Source organism: Octodon degus, unplaced genomic scaffold (assembly GCF_000260255.1).
Source record: "Octodon degus isolate 3935 unplaced genomic scaffold, OctDeg1.0 scaffold00267, whole genome shotgun sequence".
Classification (NCBI taxonomy): Eukaryota; Metazoa; Chordata; class Mammalia; order Rodentia; family Octodontidae; genus Octodon; species Octodon degus.
The window spans coordinates 1,643,573-1,664,896 of NW_004524843.1; the positions used below are offsets into that span (position 1 = coordinate 1,643,573).

Consider the following 21,324-nt stretch of genomic DNA (forward strand, 5'->3'; position numbering starts at 1 on the left):
TTTTGTTTAGAATATCACAAGGTTTAAAATAATCAAAATAGAATCATCAGTCATTTCAATGGCAACCATTCCTTTAGGGTGATAGTCAGTGTAACTCAAAGACTTCAAAGGCACGTGTAAAAATGGTAAGTAGTCATATAAAAACATGGCTCTTTTTATCAAACAACTCAGCTTTCTGAAGCCATAAAAGTCATAATAAAAGACAGCAGGAAACATTAGAAACAATTTTCATGTACAAAAGAATTTTTGTTTCATAATGAATTACTTGAAAAAGTAAAAAAAAAAAAAAAAATCAAGGTTTTTTTGTTAAGACCAAAGCAAAACTTGAAGAAAACCTAGTTGCTGTAATAGAGAGGACCAAATTCTAGTTTTTTATCATCATACTTTTGACATTAATGCACAATTTAAAAAAAATTATAAACACCTACCTTTTATGTTAGGCATCTTGACCATAAATAAAATTCTTTCACAAGGTTCATTTCCTACGAAGCTAATGTGACTCTTATAGTCCTTCAGTAGTTTTTCTTATACAGTACATTTTTCTTATTTTAAAGCAACTAGGTATTCTGCTTTGGGACAAAGATTGTTTTTATTCCCTGTGCAAAAGCAAACAGCTTCACACTAGTATATCTTACCTTCCTAATATATTGCATATAGAATTTTTAATAAGTTCTGATCATTTTAGTTACATTATTGAAATTCTTAACTGTTAATGGTCTTCATTTCCGGTCACACTCAGAAGCAAGCAAATGTGAACTGTCTCTCACCAGCAGTATGTAGAGTGGCAAATCTCTGAACTCTGCTTTCTAGAGCTCTGATTTCTCACAACGTGATTTCTCAGTGTGAGAGAGCAAAAGGCAACATCTCCATTTCCAGCTGACTTCGCTGAATAGATAGCAGTGGTCAGCAAGGGAATGGTGCCCACGTTTTTAGGGGAAAATCACTATTAATCACCAAAACTTCAGGCATCTTTGAGAGGTCCAAAGCAAAAGACAGAGAGTTGGAGATTTAAGTGTATAAATCAGAGGAACTGGCCTGCTTTTCTGATACAAATTTCCAAGTGATTGGCAAAAAGAAAGGACGTGGAAGGAGAGATGTTTGCTGGTAGGAAGGTGATAGACAAGGTTGTGCTTTAGAGCATGATCAGCTCCCCAACCCTAATGTTTAGGATTCCAGCACAAAAGAGGACCTTAAAAAGGGCATACAAAAGGAACAATCAATAAAGAAAAAAGAAAATAAAGATAAAAATAGTAATGCTAAGGGAATGAAATATATTTTGCAAAAGGAATTTTTGTGTAGAATGATACTACAAAATCAAGGCCTACTAGTGAAAATAGGAGACTATCCATTGTTCTTAAGCAACATGAAAGTTGTAAGAGACGTTCCTGAGAAAAGTTTGGAAGAGGCAAGGGCACACAGCCAAACAAACACAGTTATACAGATGAATTCAAAGTCAGAAAAGGAACAATCAGTATGTGCAGAACTTCTTCCAATAAATTTGACTTCAAAGGGAAACAGAATAATGTGACAATGGCTGGCATTATTTTCCTATGGGTTTTCATAGGTATGTTTTCCTAATGACAGAAGTGAATTAATAAGAATATAAAATGTGGAATAATTCAGAGTAGTCAGGAGGAAGTCAGACTCTGGAGATAGTGAAAAAGCAGAAAGGAGAAACATCTTTGCTGATGTGGGCAGAATAATGGGGTGCAGACTGCAGAGTTATTGGAAAGGGATTAAATTCATGCCTATGGCTTTCATTTTTCCCAGAGAAGAATAAGACGGAATCATTGGCTGCGATTGAAAAAGGAAGGAAAAATTCTACAGAGGGTTTGCAGTACATAATCACGTTAGAGAATGAGAAAATCAATTTATTTATAGAATGAGAAATTGAATTTATTTTGAGTCTCAGTTTGATATTGAATATAATTTAGTTAAAATGTAGCAGTTCTCTCGGTTATAAGAATTTCTCCACCAGTATTTATGCTTAGAAGCAAGCACAGAAAAGATGCTCCCAGAATATGCATAAGTTGAAGAGCTGGACAAAGAAAGACGTGAACTCAAGATTTTCTTGACAGCTTCTGACAAGTGATGAGTTAAATGTGTTAGCATTCCTGAGATACCAAAGAATTAACACGGTAAAAACAACCTGCAAAGAAAGCCAAGCAACATCTCCAAGTGTATTCTTGTTCCCACGGCCTTCTCAGGGTAGCTCTTCAAAATTCACTATCAAATAAAAGAATGACGGTAGCTTTCCATTTTAAAAGGCAGATTTTTGAATTTATGGATTTTATGGATTTTTCTTGGTATTATTCATTATCTGCTCCAAACCTCACCAAGCACCTTTTGTTTTTGCTGTTGATGAAAGCAAAGGTCATGTTAGTTTGTTGCTAAATTTCCAGTAACTAATGTACTAAAGTAAATTACTTGGGCTAAAGTAAGATGCCCCTTTGCTCTTGTTTTCTGAATGTTTCATATTTAATGGAGGCTTGTGGAAAAGCCACAGTACTGCTCTTTACTTGTACCATAGCTTTTCCTATCTGCACCTGCAGATCTTTTGTTTGCTGAAATTGTGCTTGAATGCAGTGTGGCACTTGCAAACATTCTACCCCAGTCTAATACTCCACACCAGTTTCCCCAGTTGTTTTATTTCCCTTTGGTTGGGAAGCATACCCTCCACCTCCGTAAGCCCAAGCCATGGGCATCTGATACAAGTAGTTTTTTGAGTGAGGGGAGATAGACATATCCACAGAATAATATTTTAATACTTTGCCCTATTGATCTCAAAATTAATAAACTATTGCCCTGTAATCTGTACTAGAATGAATATTAACTGTAGATTTTTGTTATATCAATTTTCATAATTTTCTATTGTTTCCTTACATGGATTTTGCTGGGAAGTTGGGATTTATCCCACCAGTATGAATAATATTTGTTATTATACTGAATTGCCATTCTGAAATAGGCTTATTAAAAACATAATCCATGTGCCAAAAGACTCCCCATTCTAAAACATTTCACCATATTCATGGTTCCATCCTTGATAAATCTACTAATCTCCAGATTGTCCTAGCAATCAAACTATCCATTTGAAACTTACCATTTAATACCTAATAACCATCTCAAAGTAAGCGTGGCTAGCACAGCACTCCTAGTATGACTCCCGACCTCCTCACCTTAGTAGCTGGAACCATTGTCCTCCTGTGCACGTCCCCATATGCTCTGCCCAGCAATTCTCATCCACCACATTGCCATCCCTTCCTGTCCCTATCTAGACCTCTCTTCTGAGTTGTAATCATGACCTTTCTTACTATATTCACTTAGTAGGTTCCCTTGTTTTTGGACTTGTGCTGCTGTAACTTACTGCACAAAGCATCTATGATGGCATTTAAAACTACAAATGGTGTCTGGTCTCTCCACTGTCCACTCCACTGCACTGCCTGCACTCAGCTCCCTGCTGCCATGACACTGTCTTGCTGGTTCTCTGTGCACCAATCTCAGCTCTGCTGCAGGGCTCTTGATCTTGCTCTTCCCTTCCCCAAATGAGTCTTCACCACGCTCTGCCTTCTTTATCTCATCTAGATGCCTATTCCAGGGTCACCCTTTAGAAAGGTCTTCTCAGACCACAGCTTATCACTTTAGCAAAATTTATTGTCTCTAGAGGACAGCAGTACCTCAATTCATGAGCCTGATTCTTTCCATGATTCTGGCTGCAAAGTGAATAGGACAAGAACTGAATTAAACTCAGTGGTTGACCTTCTGGGGAAATTTGATACAATTCTTGTCCATTCTGGTCTATGACCAGAGCTGTGGAGAGAACTGAGATTGTGAACCTAGCTTATCATGGTCTGATAAATATGATAGTATATATTTGTTCATTATTAAGCATCCTTCTCCACCCAGAACTTCTTTCTTCACCCACACAGAAAGTTCCCCAAAGTTAGCAACTTTGTTATCATGTTTGTCATCACATCCTCTGACTGGTCCATAAGAGTTTATCACTAAATACTTGAGAGGTTTATATGAAAGTACAACGTATGAATGGATGTTCATTGATTGAATTCTCCCAGGCACACATGTATGATACATGTTGCTTTATTTGCTACGTCACTCTTCCAGTTTATGCTATAATGCTATATTGTTCAAATTCTTCCTAAACAGAATATGTTTATTATTTGGAGGGATCCAAAGATGCTCTCCTCTGTGGCTTCAGCACAGATTCAGGGTATGTAATCTCTGTCTTTTCTTTCTTCTAAAAGCTGCAAAAGAAGGAAAAATTATGCTTAATTAGTTTGCTTATCAAAACCCTCGGTTCCATAATCTTACACATTTTATGGCATCATTTAACTCAGTGCATCTCCTCAGTGAAACCAGACTTAAGAATGTTTCTAGCTAATGCACATCCTGGAAAGCAAGAGTCTGGAGTGGTGCCTGAATTTTAATAAGCTATGAATCACGTAATCATAAAAATAGAAAAAAAATATTTACATGTACTCCCAATAAAGCTGGTTGAATAATTTCAGGCCTTTTTTCTTTCTAAGAATAAGAATAACAGAATCAGCAGATAAAAACTTTTCTTTTTATCTAAAAGTTTTATCCATTCTCTCATTAAATTTGACTACTGGGCAACTGAGTGTATGGTTTTGGCCATGTTATTGAAGAGGGTCACCAGTCAGGACTCAAATCCATGTGATCTGTGTTCCTAATTCTCCCCCACAAAATCTCCAGTTTGCAGCAGGGTATTTACTCTGCTCTTCCTCCTGTGTAGAATGTCTATTAAATGTTTCCCATATGCAGTATGTAAGTAAAGAAATTTGCACAATTCATCTCATTTAAATTTCATTACTGTCTTATCCTCTTGAAGTGAAATGTCTTTATGATGTTTTCACCAAAGGAGAGAACTGTATCCTAAAGAATTTAAATAATTTGACAAGGTCTAACTCCTGTTGCAAACAGGAGGGTGAGAATTAAACCCATTTCTTCCAGACTCCAAATTATGTGTGCTTAATTATGGCTCAATACTTTTGCCTATGTAAAGAACCTTACGTTTGTAAAGTTTTTGTACTGCTCTTTATTTGTCACTAACAGAACTCCTAACTGACACTATTCTTCTTGCTGTGCAGTCAGTGTCCAGAAGGGTATACCTGTGTGAAGATTGGCAGAAACCCGGATTATGGGTACACGAGCTTTGACACGTTCAGCTGGGCCTTCCTGGCATTGTTCAGGCTGATGACTCAGGACTACTGGGAAAACCTTTACCAACAGGTGAGCACTAAGCAGCACATGCAGTTCTGAATGACATACAAATGTAGGGGTTGTTGTTTGCCAGCTTTTTAGCATGAGGTTTTAACATCTCTTTTGAGAACAGTTAAAACGCTATTAATTACTAAAATGAGAACTGCTGTACTCCAGCACTATTGCAGCAGATAGCTCTTGAGTCGTCAGCGTATTTCTTGTTCTTTCTGGGGAAATTTGCTCTTTAGATCATTTCTGTTTTTTTCAATACGTGTGATTTGATGAAGACAGCAGGAAACACACTATAACGTTCTCTTCGGTCTACACATGTACCGCTTTCCTCATGTGCTTAGTTAGGCTGTCTTGAACTCACGAGGCTCCTCTAATGCTTATGACCAACACAGTTTATTTTAAACTCTTCCAGTTAAAGTTTCAGTTTAGTTCTCTAAACTTCCCTCTTCCAAGTCAATTGCTTTAGACTCCCATACCCTTTGTGAATTCAATTCATTGCATTAATCTCTTTTACTGTAGTTCTTGTTTGTATCTAACTTGAGTGTGAACTTTCTGGAGCCAGGGGCTCTGTTATTGTGTATGTTCTCACTACCCAATCCAAGGAAGAAAGAGAATGACATGGGAAGTCTTTATGATACATACTGAATTCTTTGCTCAGAAATGCCACATTCTTCCTATGTCCTGTTTTATTTTTCCATAATAAGTACAACAGCACAGGATCCTTGGAGTCCTGTGTTAGCACTGTGTGCCAGGCAGCGATCCTGGAGGGCATGGGACTAACATGAAGGGCCTGGCTGTGACTCAGCCATGCCTGCACTACTCAGGTGCTACATAAATGGGCATAGTCCTGATGGAGGGTTCTAGATAGTGATTTCATGAACAGGCAGCTGGGTGGATTTGCTGGTCACCTTTCTCTCACTGCCTGAGATGGGTACTGGGAAAATGCTGCTGGGTTGCAGCTTGTTTTGGAGAGGGGATGATGGAGCAAATGTGCACTCAGAGACTCTCTTGGGTGACTAGTCTCTTTAGGGCTCCTTGATTCCCACTGGCCACCTCGGTGCCCACACTCAGCTCCCTGCTGCCATGCCGCTGGCTTGCTGGTTCTCTGTGCACCAACCTCAGCTTTGCTGCAGGGCACTTGATCCTGCTCTTCCCTTCCCCAAATGAGTCTTCACCATGCTCTGCCTTCTTCATCCCATCTAGATGCCTATTCCAGGGACACCCTTTAGAAAGGCCTTCCCAGACCACAGTTTATCACGTTAGCAAAATTTATTGTCTCTAGAGGAGAGTGGCACCTCAGTTCATGAGCTTGACTCTTTCCACGATTCTGGCTGCAAAGTGAATAGGACAAGAACTGAATTAAACTCAGTGGTTGACCTTCTGGGGAAATTTGATACAATTCGTGTCCATTCTGGTCTGTGACCAGAACTGTGGAGAGAACTGAGATTGTGAACCTAGCTTATCATGGTCTGATAAATATGATAGTATATATTTGTTCATTATTAAGCATCCTTCTCTACTCAGAACTTCTTTCTTCTCCTACACAGAAAGTTCCCCAAAATTAGCAACCTTGTTATCATGTTTGTCATCACATCCCCTGACTGGTCCATAAGAGTTTATCACTAAACACTTGAGAGGTTTATATGAAAGTACAATGCATGAATGGATGTTCATTGATTCATGGGAAGTTTCCAAGAGAGGTGAGGAATGAGGCCTGTAGATGGATCACCACTTCTGTCCTCTTAACTACTATGCACATGTTGATCTTCCCTAGGTCTATCAGACATGACTATTCCTCTCGACATTTTCAGTTAATTTTTGTATGGATTTGAATTAACTTTAAAAAAATTAAATGAATGGGTCCCCAGAGAAAGCTTTAGTGGTCTAAGCGCCTGTTTAAGCAAGTGCAAGGTTCTATCCTGGGTACCACATTCCATTTTGGCTCCGCCCTAAGCATGCCAAGCTGGCCACCAAGACCAGGCATAGTGTGGCGCACGCCTCTAATCCTAGTGCTGGGGAGGCCAAAAGAGAAGGAACACCATGAATCTGAGCTCTGCAGTGAGACCCTGTACCAAATAAATAAGTACATAATAATTAATAATAACCATGAATCACACCTAACTTTGGCAGAGGTTTATCAGGTTGCTATATTTTTTGTAATAAGAATATATTTGTTTTAGTACTAATCATTTTCCATAAAAATACCATTTTATTCTTTTTTATTTTTGTGAGATTACACAAAATTACCCAATTTATGCATGCTTAATATACCATTCGCATTGAAACAATTTACTTTAAAAAACTGTATTATTAAAAGAACAATCTCCATTTTTCCCTAGACACTGCGTGCTGCTGGCAAGACCTACATGATCTTCTTTGTAGTTGTGATTTTCCTGGGCTCCTTTTACCTAATTAACTTGATTCTGGCTGTGGTTGCCATGGCCTATGAAGAACAGAACCAGGCAAACATTGAAGAAGCTAAACAGAAGGACTTAGAATTTGAACAGATGCTAGATCAACTCAAAAAAGAGCAAGAAGAAGCTGAGGTATTGTTATTTTGTTTAAAATTTTCCCTAGAAGTAGAAATGCAAAGGGTAGTAACAGAAGGCTGTAGTCTATGTTTAGCCTTCCACAGGCTAGCTTTTATACATAAGCTGCAGCTTCACTTCTAGTGTGAGTGAAGGAACCGGCTCTAGACTTAGCTACACTGTTTCTATGATCAATTCCCTTTCCCATACAAGATGTTTCAAGGCTGCTGCTCCTAAAGCTATTACCAGCAGTGCTTAAATATGTACAGGACCATGAAAGCTTACAAAATACAAATGATGCCTCTCCCTAGAGTAACAGCTGTGTAGAAGCATTTAGGGAAAAACACATAGTCTGTGAGTTGAAAAAAAAAAAAAGAAAAGAAATATTCATCAGTTTTTGTTAAATTTGCAAAGATTTTTAGGATAAAATCTGAGATTAAAAATCATATGAATGGTTGCAGGTACTTACACTTAAGTCACAGATCCCCGAAGTGTCCTCTTAATATTCTCCTTTGAGGTGTACTTTAATAGAGGAGCTTGAAAAGTCTTTCACTGAGAAAACATAACTTCAAATATGCTGCAAGAGTCTTAAAACTTCTGTGATGGTTTAATCTTGTTAATGTTTTTCAAGAGTTCTAATATCATTCATACAAAGTAATAATCTGTGACGCAGAGGTACTTTGATGCACTAATGTACGCAGTGTGGTATGTTAATGCATCTAAACATCAGAAAACACATTTTAGGGATGGGGAGACAGCTCAGTTGCATAAGTGCTTTCCTGGCAAGGGCAAGGGCCTGAGTTCAATCCCAGGTTCCGCAACAAAAAAAAACAAAAAAAAAAAATTGAAAAGTTAGAAAATGGTTAAAAGGATTACAATAATTTTCACATTTTAAAGTATTAACGAGCCATAGTATTATGTATTGAAGGACATTATGTGTCTTGAAGAAAAAGCTATCAAATAATAATGGATTAAATAATAGGATACAGCGCAAATCTAAAAATTATTTAAGCATATAGACAGGGTTGAAGACATAAAAACAGCATTGATTTTGGTGGTATAGGAGTGGAAGTTCTTTTCTGCTTTTCATTTACATCTTATTTCCCAATTCTTTTTGGAAGAATTGTCTGGTGTATTGTTTTAAATGTTCAGAAGGTGGTGATACATGCACTACACCTTCCCAGATACATACCAGGAGCTCTTAGAGGCTTTTAAGAAAACAATCATGGGGCAGCAGGATAGCTCAGTGGTCTAAAGTACCTGCTTAGGCAAGCGTAGACAGTACAAGGACCACAGTTCAATATCAGGCACCACAATGCTGCGCCAGTCCTACCCCAAGGGAAGGCTGAGCTAGCCACACACACACAAAAATCATTGACCTTATAGTTTCTCTCGATCCAATTATTTTTAGATTATATCTTTGAATTTTCAGATAATTCCAGCTCAATAAGCTGAGTGGCCTGACTTCATCCATAAGATTGAGTTAATTATCTAATACAGAAAAGCATCGTATTCCGCAGATTATATGAGTTTTATGTCCTATCTGATAAAACTTTAGCATATAATATATTTACTTTAATGTATAAATATATTTACTTTAAGCAAACTAGTAACATCTATGAGTTCAATTCCCAGGTTACAATTGCACTTATTACAAGTGGGAAATGCAGCAAATGTATGCTGTGTAAGCTTTCTGGCCAATGTGCAAAGAAAACTGTATCACTTCATGTACAAGAATAGTCACATGTACAGTGTGTGGACAGGAGACAGGTACCTGTGATGAGGTTCCCCAGAATTTTCGAGTGAGTTATGTTGTGCAATGTCTTGGCCGAACAGGTAATAGCAGCAGCAGCAGCTGAATACACAAGCATTAGACGAAGCCAAATTATGGGCCTCTCAGAAAGTTCTTCAGAAACATCTAAACTGAGTTCAAAAAGTGCTAAGGAAAGAAGAAACAGAAGAAAGAAAAAGAATCAGAAGAAACTGTCCAGTGGAGAGGAGAAGGGAGATGAGGAGAAGCTGTCCAAGTCAGAGTCGGAGGAGAGCGTCCGAAGGAAAAGCTTCTTTCTCAGTGTTGAAGGGCCCAGACAGGCTCGGGAGAAGAGACTCTCCACCCCTAATCAGGTACTGCACACTCCTGGCAGGAGCAACCATGGTGTTCTAGCTGGGGTAAGGAAAAGTGTGAGTGGTTTCATTCATATGTATAGGTAAAAAATCTATTTCTGAGGCTGGGCATGAGGTGCACACCTATAATGCCAGTACGCAGGAGGCTGAGGCAGAAGGATTGCTGTGAAGTTGAGACCAGCCTGGGCTACCAAGTAAGTTCAAGGCCAGCCTGAACCACATAGTAAAACTCCGTCTCAAAAAGATTTTTTAAAGGATCTATTTCCTGGCATTTAAAAAAGGACATACTCAGATTTCCCATTGTGTTGTTCATTTTTGAAGGTGCTTATCTTTGAGAATTGTCCTATCTTCAATAATCAAATTTCCTAAACAAACTATTCTTAAGAACCGCTTTAGAAATTGGTCAGCAAGATAGCTCAGTGGACTAAGTGCTTGCTTAGGCAAGCATAGGAACCAGGGTTTGATCCCTGGTACCACATGCCACATTGGCCCTGCCCCTGAGGTTGGGGGTGGTTAAAACAGGAAGATCACTATGAGTCCAAGTGGCATAGTGAGGCCCTGTACCAAATACATAAATCTTTAAAAAAGTAATGAACACACCATTTATGATAGATTCTTTTTCATAGCTGAAGTTAGTCTGTATTCTTAAATAATGGCTAAAAAGTAGTCTTTAGTTTAGCTTCTTTCTTTACCACTATAGGTAAGTACATCTCCACAATGCCAGGTACACAGTTTAGAACTCTGTAGATGCCTTTGACATTGTCTATCTTCAAATATATTAACATTTGCTTTCTAGTCTCCTAGACTGTTTATTCTGCTTCTGTGATTTTCCTCTTTCCTTTTCCTCCTTTCTCCACTGAAAGCTCTGCACATCAGGCCCCCTTACCTATGATTGTATGCAAAGACCCTCTAGGATGAGCCATTGCTTCTATCCTTAACATTTGTTTCTACCATACAACTTCCAAACATTTTTATATAATAAAAATCTAGCTGTCCTTCTGCCCAATTAAAAAAGAAAAGGAAAGGAAAACAAGAAAGAAAATATTCTCTTGAGCAAGGCCCACATCCCACCCACGCCCCAAGCTACCTTTGGCTTTGTATTCCTGTCTCTCTCTGCCTTCTCTCTCCTTTCACCATGCTGGAGTGCTCCCTCCCACCCACAGGAGTTATACTGTCAGGCTTTTATTAGTGAACATACGCAGTTGCTTCTAATGGAAGTCATTTTCTCTGTCATTTTGTCCTGGCCTAACATTTCTCACTCTTCACCCGCTACATAAAATGTCCCTCATCCTGCAAATCTCTTCTGCCCTCTCTGCTTCCCATAACTCTTCTTTAATGCCTCACCAAGAAATTTTATCCTTCTCATCTTTGCTTTTGTTCAAAATTTCCAGCTTCTACTATTTCAGCCTACAAATCACTCCAGATATAAGGAGAGGGAGCCCCTGCCTTTCAAGATTTTATAGTTTAGACAGTGACCAAGAATATGAACCCAAATGGTATCGATAAAAGAAATAGGGCTGCTACAGTGCAAGGTAGTTTTAAGGCAACACCTTATCATACTCATTTTCTGTTGTTTATAATGCTGTCACTGTGTTCTTTACAGAGTAAACATTGATGTTTTCTGAGTGTGACACTTCCAAAGAATTCTCATAAGATATTGATTTATGGAAATGATTTCTCCTTTGATATGAAGCATGTTAACAAGATCCCCTCCCCTTGGTGGTGCACAGCTTTCTTCTCTTTTCTTTTTTTCTTTTTTTTTTTGTAATGTATTTGGTACAGGGTCTACAGGGTCTCACTGAGTAGATTGGACTCATAGTGATTCTCCTGTTTTCAGCCTCCCACTTGCTGGGATTACAGACACTCACCACCACGCCCAGTCTCAATCACAGTCTCAGTGCGCCCCTGGGGGCAGGGCTGGCTTGGCACACCCAGGAGCGAACCCTGGCCGCTGTGCTCTGCCTGAGCAGGCATGTTAGTCCATTGAGCTATCTGCCGGCCCTAAGAGCTTGTTTTCCATGTTCCAATATTTCATGACTTTGTAAGTGCTTGTCACTAAACAGGTCCTTTAAGATATACCTTAATGTAGTTTTGAGGAATCAAAAGCAGTACCATACAAGGAAGCACTTGAATCTAAAAGAGTTTTTGTTTCCTGTGGAATTTAGCGATGGAAAGGGTAAATGATAGGTGGCAATACCAAATTGTTATGTGACACGTCAATATAACGAAATAATGGTATACAGCGGATGAAGATGCCACTGTAAAAAATAATAGTAGAGAGCTGCACAGATAATTGACCTGGTCCTGAAGGAGGAATTCTTCAAGTTATTTCGTTCTTTATTTGGGACAATTTGTCTTCTTGCTGACTTGCTCTGCTCTGATGTATGTTTCTCTGACACCAGCGGAGCCCCTGCCCTCGGGCCACCGGTAGCCTCGCGGAGCGCACTGCCGTGTAGCATCCCTGCAGACCCATGTCACCTTATCTTTTTCTCTGCAGTCACCACTCAGCATCCGGGGCTCCCTGTTTTCTGCAAGGCGCAGCAGCAGGACAAGTCTTTTCAGTTTCAAGGGCCGAGGAAAAGACATGGGATCTGAAACTGAGTTTGCTGATGACGAGCACAGCATTTTCGGAGACAATGAGAGCAGACGGGGCTCACTCTTCCTGCCCCCGAGATTCCGGGAGCGGCGCAGCAGTAACATCAGCCAAGCCAGTAGGTCCCCCCCAATGGTGCCAGTGAACGGGAAGATGCACAGTGCTGTGGACTGCAATGGTGTGGTCTCCCTGGTCGATGGACCCTCAGCCCTCATGCTTCCCAACGGACAGCTTCTGCCAGAGGTGATAATAGATAAGGCAACTTCTGATGACAGCGTAAGGACGTTTCTCCGTAGCTCAGGCATGGCTGGCCCCTACTCCTGCATCAGTCTCTCTACTGCAGGGGCCTTCTGTCTGGCCTATGAATGGCTCTGCGTTTTGCAATTCTTTCTTTGATAAACACACCTTTAATTCACTTGCTTAATCCTCATACTATGTGTAATAGGCATCTGATTCAAAGATGTTTTAGGTTCTGTTTTTTAAAAGAATGCACTTCTTATTGATGTTATATTTGGAAATTATAAATCTGCCCTTTATAGAACAATCTAAAAAAGATACATGTAGCAACACAGAAAATTCATTGAAAATGCTGGCCTTATTAGTTGGCAATAAGTCCTGTTTCAGTAAAGAAGTTGCATTGTGTGCTACCTGCTGCTACCTTTTTAGGTTACTACCTAATATGTAGCTTTTAATGAGCCATCTTATTTAAATTATTCATAATACTATCAACAAGCACAGATTTAAGACTTATAGCAGCTCTATTAGGGGATACGTTACTACCACTGCCTACCAGTGGGAAACTGACATACAGAGAGATAAAAGAGCTTACATGCGCTCACTCAGCTATTATGCAGCTTTGAAGTGTAAACACAGAACCCTAGTTTCAGAGAATGAGCTCCTAGCTGCCAGGTTCTGCTCTCTCTGAAATGCAGTAGGCTTGTCATTTAAATTACGTAGCATGGCCATGCCTAATGTCCCTGAGAAAATAGAAGAGTATTTTAAAAACCTCTTTTGTCTGGTGTTTATGAATATAAAGAAAATATCAAAAATACACACACTGATACAAACAAACAAACAAACACAAAGCAAGAACAATCCCACGAGTTTAATAGTGGAAACAGAAAAGTGTCTAATTAGATTTGAAAGTGAGATCTTTCTTATTCCTGGAATTTCCAGGGTAACTCTTTACCCATTCATTGACTACAGTGTGCTGCAACATCATGTATGACCAAGGGTTTCTTCTACCCCAGCAAGCTCTCCGTGCAGGCTATCTGTTCCTAAATTCCTATCTGTGGACCATGTAGTATTCCAAGTGAGAATACAATTCCATCAAAGCCATGACTGTACACACAATTCAGTTGGAATGAGTGCATGCGCTCTGCGGGAATGTGCGGCCACTAGTTGCATGATGCAGCCTGAACCTTGCTGCCCAGCTGTCGTCTTTATCAGATAAGCATGTTACATTTCTGTGAAGTCAGACTCTAGTTGTGCTTTGTCTTGCAGCGATGTAGCTTTTGTCTGTAAAATATCAAGCAGTTTATTTCAGAGTTGGTGATTATCTCACATTTTTAAATGAAGTGTTTTTATTTACAAGTTTGTTTTACCACCAACAAAAGTCAATACCAAGGTATACTCTAAAGTCAAATTATAAGACTACAGGAATTACACATGTGGTTATCATAAAAGTGTGACATAATAGAGTTTACCTGAAAATATTGCATGGCGAATAATTTCATCTCTGCACCTAAGACACGTCTACATGGAAAAAAATTTTGTTTTAGTGAAAAAAAATTCTATATGACTTGGGGAAATTTTTATGCTTCTAGCAAGTCCATAAATAAGAGGCTGCAGCAGAGAAAATATGCTCATAAATCATTATTTGTAAAAGCCTCTGCAGCTGTATGTCTGTGTATATACACACACATATGTACACACACATATATTTTTGCTTGAGTATGTATACAACTATACAACTTAACAACTCTTTCTCTATCTATCAATAAATAGACAGATAGAGATATATATATATGGAGTATGTAAAAATATATACCACATGCCATGTTGAAACAGAAAAATGATATAGAGTTGTGTAGTTGTTTGTGTGTATATGTATGTGAGCATGTGTGTATATGATTTTGAATTCTACAGAACCAATATTATGTCTTAAATTTCAATGTGCTGCCATGCTTTGAAAAATAAGACATTTTTACTTAAATAGGAACCTACATGGTGTGCCTGGGCTCTATGCCTGCACGGCAGCAAAGTTTAGAGCTGACTAGTGGTCACCTCTTTCGGATGGAGCTTGCATTCTGTTTTGCTACAATTCATATCACTGAGTGATAAGTGTCATTTTCAAAGTGAGACATTTGTCATCTTATAGTCAGCTGAGGTAATGAGGTATCTTTCTTGGCCACAATGAGCAGTCATTAAAGTAACTTTCACTAGTGTCTCCAACCTCTAGAAAGAATAAGCACAGAAAATTACTGGAGAATATTGGGTTCTTTTTCTCTTTACACAAATATCGCTACTTCATTTGTCTAGCTGTTTCTATGTAGGATACTTTAGCTAATACCTGAATAAATTAGGTAACTTGAAAGACAATTAATGATGCTGCCATAGTGACAAAAGCAGCAAGCTTTGTTTTCAAACTTAAGTATTAATTCCTTTAACCCCTCATAATAAAATAAAGAAGCAAGTGCTCTTATTACCCTCATCTACCCATGATAAGACAGTTAAGTAAATCTCCCATGATATCCAGCCAGTAAAAAGCCATGATTTGAACCCAGCAATCTGCTCTTCCCTTTTAATTACTCTCTACAATACCCTAAGAAATAACTTCATACCCACACTGTATTAGAATTCCATTGTTAAGATTTTAATTGGTCATCTTTTTTTTTCAGGGTACAACCATTCAAATACGTAAAAAAAGATGTTCCAGCTCTTATTTTCTTTCAGAAGATATGCTCAATGACCCCCATGTCCGGCAACGGGCAATGAGTCGAGCAAGCATCCTCTCAAACACTGTAGAAGGTAAAGGTGATAGTGTTCTCTGCCTTACTGGTTCTAAAATAAAAGAAATCGGGCCAGCAAGATAGCTCAGTGGACTAAAACACCTGCTTAGCAAGCACAGGGACCACAGTTCAATCGCTGGTACCACATGCTGTGCCAGCCCCACACCCAAGGTGGGCTGAGCCAGCCACAGAATCTGGGCATGGTGGCGCATGCCTGTAATCCCAGCGATGGGAAGACTGAAAACAGGAGGATCACGATGAGTCCACGCCACGTAGTGAGACCCTGTAACAACCAAATACACTTTAAATAAGTAAATAAATAAATTAAATTAATAGATAAAAGAAATAGGCATTCTAGGTACCTTTAGCTAAGTACTCAGTGTTCTTAAAAAGAATTCAAAGAGTATAAAATGGCTTCATGCTGGAGTAAAGATTACAAAAGGAAAGTGATACAGTCATTTTTGTTTAAGAGTGATTAAGAATGAGCTGTCTATTGTGGTACACACTTATAATTCCAGTACTCTGGGAAGCTGAAGCAGGAAGATTACAAATTCAAGCTTGGCAGGGGCAACTTAGTGACTCGATGAGGGCCTGTCTCAGAATCTCAAATGTGGGTGTAACTTAGTATAAGATGGCCTGGGTTCAGTTCTCAAAGTACACTCATAGACACACAGAGAGCCACACACCCACATGCATTCCTTGAAGATGGAGGACATTTATGACTAAAAATGTACAGTAGATGAAATGGCCTTTCACAGATAAACAGTTTAGTAGCAATTGATGCAAAAATCTAGATGAAAAAGTTATGTGACTTTCTCACCTGTATCATTTTAGACAATATCTAGTCTCTCATCTGACACAGAGAGCCAAAGGGTGATGGGTTCCCATTCCCCCCATCGCAGCACGTGTTCCCCAGGCTCCACTTTGTCCAACGGCTCACCATTCACTCCCACACATCATCCTGGTCCTAAAGTTTCTGCCCACTCCTTAAACTTAGGGTAAGAAGCAGAGGAGCTAAAGAGGGTCAATGCCTATTTGGTGTTTTCCTATGGAAATTGTTTCCTAGTATCTTGATTCAGGTATTGTTTTCACTTAAAAGGAGGAAATTTTTTTTCTGGACAGAATGAAATTATCTTGCTTTTGTCATGGGATGAAATACACAGTAGAAAAGCATACGCATTGGTGGGAAATAAATATTTCTCTGTGAAGGCAGCACCAGGTCTCCTGCTTCTCATCACATTTAGTGCGTTTTTATCTCAGAGTTGCTCACATTTCTGCTTCCAGTCATTTGTTTCACTGCCTTTTTCTCACTTCTGCTCAATTTAGTCAACAAATGCAATACAAGACTGACATATAATATATTCTACTTTCCTAGGAACAGCACTGTTACACAAAATTTAAGCCCCAAGCTTTGTTTGAAGAGTAGACTGTGTTGATAGCATGCATAAAATATACAGAAGACTGACTTCCTCTTGTTACTTTTTTTTCTTCCAGAACTTGAGGAGTCCAGACAAAAATGTCCACGGTGGTGGAACAGATTTGCACACACATTTTTGATCTGGAATTGCTCTCCATATTGGATAAAATTCAAAAAGTTTATCCATTTTATTGTAATGGATCCTTTTGTAGATCTTGCAATCACCATTTGCATAGTTTTAAACACGTTATTTATGGCTATGGAACACCACCCAATGACTGACGAATTCAAAAACGTACTCGTTGTGGGAAATCTGGTGAGTTTCTTTTCTGGTGTTAGATATGCAGAGAGTTTTTCTAGGCAGTCATTATTGTTACTTTCTTTTTAAAAACAAGTATACATTTAGCTAAGTAGATATGAGTAATTAGAATGAACAATATGAATTGCTCTGCAGAACCAACTTTCTGGGTATATATTCTATCTTCAAATAATTAATTCTTCATTAGTTTTAAATTCTATAGAAACAATTTTATTTCCATATATGTCATCATTTTGGAAGTTAATGGCATTTTATTGTCTGCCAGTATGTCTGTCTGTTGAATACTTTGAAATATTGACATTTATATACTTTATAATCACATTAATAAATTAATCTTATTCTTTTCTTCTATTCATCTTTGGAAAAGAGGCATAACTATTTTTTTCAACCATTGATCATGCACACCTGTATCTTCTCCCCGAGTTTACCATGTTATTGTAAGCCCCAAGGTTTCACTATGTACCTTCTCTATTATGACAACTCCACATTCAGGTGCTCCCTGCTTGTTATGTCATGGTAGATGTAAACTATCTAATGCAGTTATAGATCTTTGAACCATTTATGTTCAGGTTTGTTGAGTCAGAATGTACTCAAATGAGTAATAAGCAAGTTTTGTACTGTTACTCTGAGTCCTTTTATCCCAGTATCATGAATTACTCATGTTTTGCAACGCACTTTTGTATCAAAGGTTTAAAAGTCTAACTTCAGCTGTCACTGTGTCAGTCCCTTTTTCCGGTTCTACTTCTAAATCTTTTAAAGCATGAGTCACATGTTCTTTATTCTTCTAACAGTCATAAGGCCAGAAAATACTGACTCAGAATTTCAGTGTTGATCCATAGTTCCTTCTTCTAAAATAGTTGGTGAATAAATGTTTTGCAAAGAATGACTGTATTAATTTTCAAATGTTTCACTTATCTGGGATATTAATATGTTCCTCCTAAATTACGTCTGATGATGATCAAAAGTGACAAGACAGAACTCTTAAGCCTTTTGATACTGGTATAAGAACTAAATGAGTAGCTCTCCTGTTTACAGGACAAAAGGAGGCAGCAGCCATTTTGAAAGCATGAGGCACATTTTCTGGAACGCACGAAATGCTAAGCAGATAGTCTTATCATTGTTATGTTGATTTCATATCTGCTACTAATGCAAGAAAAATGTTGTATTTCTCACTTAGGTCTTTACTGGAATTTTTGCAGCTGAAATGGTTTTGAAATTAATCGCCATGGATCCATATGAGTATTTCCAAGTAGGCTGGAATATTTTTGACAGTCTTATTGTGACTTTAAGTTTAGTAGAACTTTTCCTAGCAGATGTGGAAGGATTGTCAGTTCTGAGGTCATTTAGGCTGGTATGTACAAACTCAGCTTGCCATTATATTCTATAATAAAAAGTGTCTTGGCTTTGCATTATTTTGACAGTAATATGTGCATAACTTAATAGATTTGATAGTTGATAATCAAATTATTGTCTCTAAAACAATTGATATAAAACATATACTAAGAATAAAGATTTTTAAAGCACTTTTTTTCTTAAAATGATTGCCATTGTCTCAATACCTGTATGAAAACACGCAAAAGTATCAGAAAGTAAATTATCAATCCCGAAAGAACTAACACCTACTGCCAGAGAGAGAAGCTTTTATGACAATCGTGAACTACAGTTCAGACAATTCATAGTATGTATTGTAGATATACAGTGGCAAGTATAAGAAAATAACAGGAATTTAAAAAAAGATGTGAGTGAAAAATGGAGATAATTTATTTCAGTCAGCTAATACTGATCACACGATAGGATAAAAATCTGTTTCAGACTTACAATAAAAACTCAATACTGGAAACACTAGCATTTTTATATGACTAAGATTAAACTATATTTGCTTTTAGCTTCGAGTCTTCAAGTTGGCAAAATCCTGGCCCACGCTGAACACGCTGATAAAGATCATCGGCAACTCCGTGGGGGCGCTGGGTAACCTCACCCTGGTGCTGGCCATCATCGTGTTCATCTTTGCCGTGGTCGGCATGCAGCTCTTCGGGAAGAGCTATAAGGAATGTGTCTGCAAGATCAACGAGGACTGTGAGCTCCCGCGCTGGCACATGAACGACTTCTTCCACTCCTTCCTGATCGTGTTCCGCGTGCTGTGTGGGGAGTGGATAGAGACCATGTGGGACTGCATGGAGGTCGCTGGCCAAACCATGTGCCTCATTGTTTACATGATGGTCATGGTGATTGGAAACCTTGTGGTATGTAACAATGTTCATAAATTTTAAATTCTCTATAGAAATTATTTTACGGTGATACTATATTATTTTTATAAATTTAAGATTAATTGAATATAAAACTATTATAATAAATATTGACAACATTAATACAGAAAAGAGCAGAAAACAAAATGGTGTTTTAATTTCCCTTGCCAGATGACCCTTACTGATTTTTTTGTTTTCTATTTACTTATTTTTTATTTTAGGGAAGAGTCTACAGGGTGTTCAGAGTCTCACTACTAGATCAGACTCGTAGTGATCTGCCTGTTTATAGCCTCCCAAGAGCTGGTATTAAAGGCGTGCACCACCACACCCAGTGTCAATTGCTATCACAGCTTGCCCTAATGGCTAGGCACTAGCATGGCAAGCCCGGGGATCGAACTCCTGACCCCTGCTCCTGCTTGAAGGCACTTTAATCTGTTGAGCTATTCTGCCAGCTCTACTGATTTTTTTAAAACCATCATGTAAAGTTTCTACTTTATTTTCTCATTTTCTTAGTGATGTCCTATGAATTAAACCAATGATGTTTCAGATGACTTAAATGACATGAAGTCTCTCCCAATATGAAACTACCAAATTAAATGACAAATGACCAAGTTGATAGGAATAAAAAGAAGTTACAACAGAGACCAAGTCAAATAAAAGTGCTGGTCACACAGTATGGTCACCAAGCCTACCGTCTGTAGCAGAATCACTGAATCATGGTCTACAAGCCACATACATCCTACACTGGTCAGCTTCTGGAACATAACACCAACCACTGTACCTTATAAGATAAGAGAGTTGTTTTGGTTTCAGAGGATTTAGTCTCTGGTTAGCTGTTCCCAGGCAAAGATCATGGTAGAGGGAGGTGGTAGAAGAAAGCTGGTCATGGGACAACTTCAGGAGCAGAGAATAGGGGCAGCACACTAGAGAGGAAGGAGGCAGGGACCAAGCAAAATTCCCACAGTCATGCTTTTGACACAGGGAAACTTCCAAATGACATAGGGAGAAAAACTGATCTCTCCACCTAAAAGGTACCCGGGATGAGTTTGTGTTCTCTAAAACCAAAGAATGATTTTTAGGAACAAAGGGAAGTGATGAGCAGAATAGATTTGTTGGGGGAAGGAAAGCTCCTGTGTGAGAAAGGAACAGAGGGGGGATCCGAGTGAGTTGTCCCCAGGAAGTAGTCTCTTCCAGAGACTTTTATAGAGGAAAAACATGTGGTAAGGTGGGTCTAAGGTGGTAGAGAACATGGGAACTCACTTAGGTGGGCATGAGGTGGGACAAAACTATGGTCAACCAATGAGATTACAAGTACCATTGCTCAGATAAAATTGATTAAATCCTGTACCAAATCGGGAAGGAAGTCATGTAGCAAATGGGCATGAATACAGGACAGGGTCTCTTCCTGTTGGGAGTTGGGCTAGTGACTCATTTGGGCTCTTTCAAAGTGATTGATGCCTGTTTAGAATATCAATCCCTGATGCTCATCCCTAGAGAAGTATGTAGCTATGTTTCCTCTTTTGTCTTGGTCTTGAGGTGTGGTCCATACATGAGTGTCTGTCTCTTCCAAGTTGTAAAGTCACCTTGTCCATGAGGGTCTGGCCCGGTCTGACTGCCTATCATATTTCTATCTAATTCAGCTGCTTACAACACTTCACTACCCAAACACACTCAGAAGTGTGATTCAATAATCTCCTGGGTATCTCAAGCCACTCAAGCTGACAGTCAAGATTAACCATCATGCAGTCGAACACTTATTTTAGTTGAGCCTTGAACTAAGAAATTTTACATTCTAAAATATTACAAACATTGAAAGAAGAATTTTTAATTATGTTTATT

General features: G+C 38.7%; 1 protein-coding gene across 6 annotated transcripts in view; it reads left to right on the plus strand.

The window, feature by feature from the left end:
• Positions 1 to 21,324, plus strand: part of Scn9a (sodium voltage-gated channel alpha subunit 9) — a 112,795-nt gene that overhangs the window by 25,186 nt on the left and 66,285 nt on the right. For 3 of the 6 annotated variants that reach the window (XM_023706633.1, XM_023706632.1, XM_023706634.1), the window contains exons 7-15: positions 4,162 to 4,225; positions 5,124 to 5,265; positions 7,587 to 7,793; positions 9,612 to 9,899; positions 12,397 to 12,735; positions 15,393 to 15,522; positions 16,998 to 17,236; positions 18,417 to 18,590; positions 19,126 to 19,482. In XM_023706633.1, coding sequence (XP_023562401.1) covers positions 4,162 to 4,225; positions 5,124 to 5,265; positions 7,587 to 7,793; positions 9,612 to 9,899; positions 12,397 to 12,735; positions 15,393 to 15,522; positions 16,998 to 17,236; positions 18,417 to 18,590; positions 19,126 to 19,482 — 1,940 coding nt within the window. Of the gene's footprint in view, positions 1 to 4,161; positions 4,226 to 5,123; positions 5,266 to 7,586; positions 7,807 to 9,582; positions 9,900 to 12,396; positions 12,769 to 15,392; positions 15,523 to 16,997; positions 17,237 to 18,416; positions 18,591 to 19,125; positions 19,483 to 21,324 lie in introns of all 6 variants that reach the window. The other 3 variants (XM_023706630.1, XM_004646391.1, XM_023706631.1) reach the window with 2 other exon arrangements.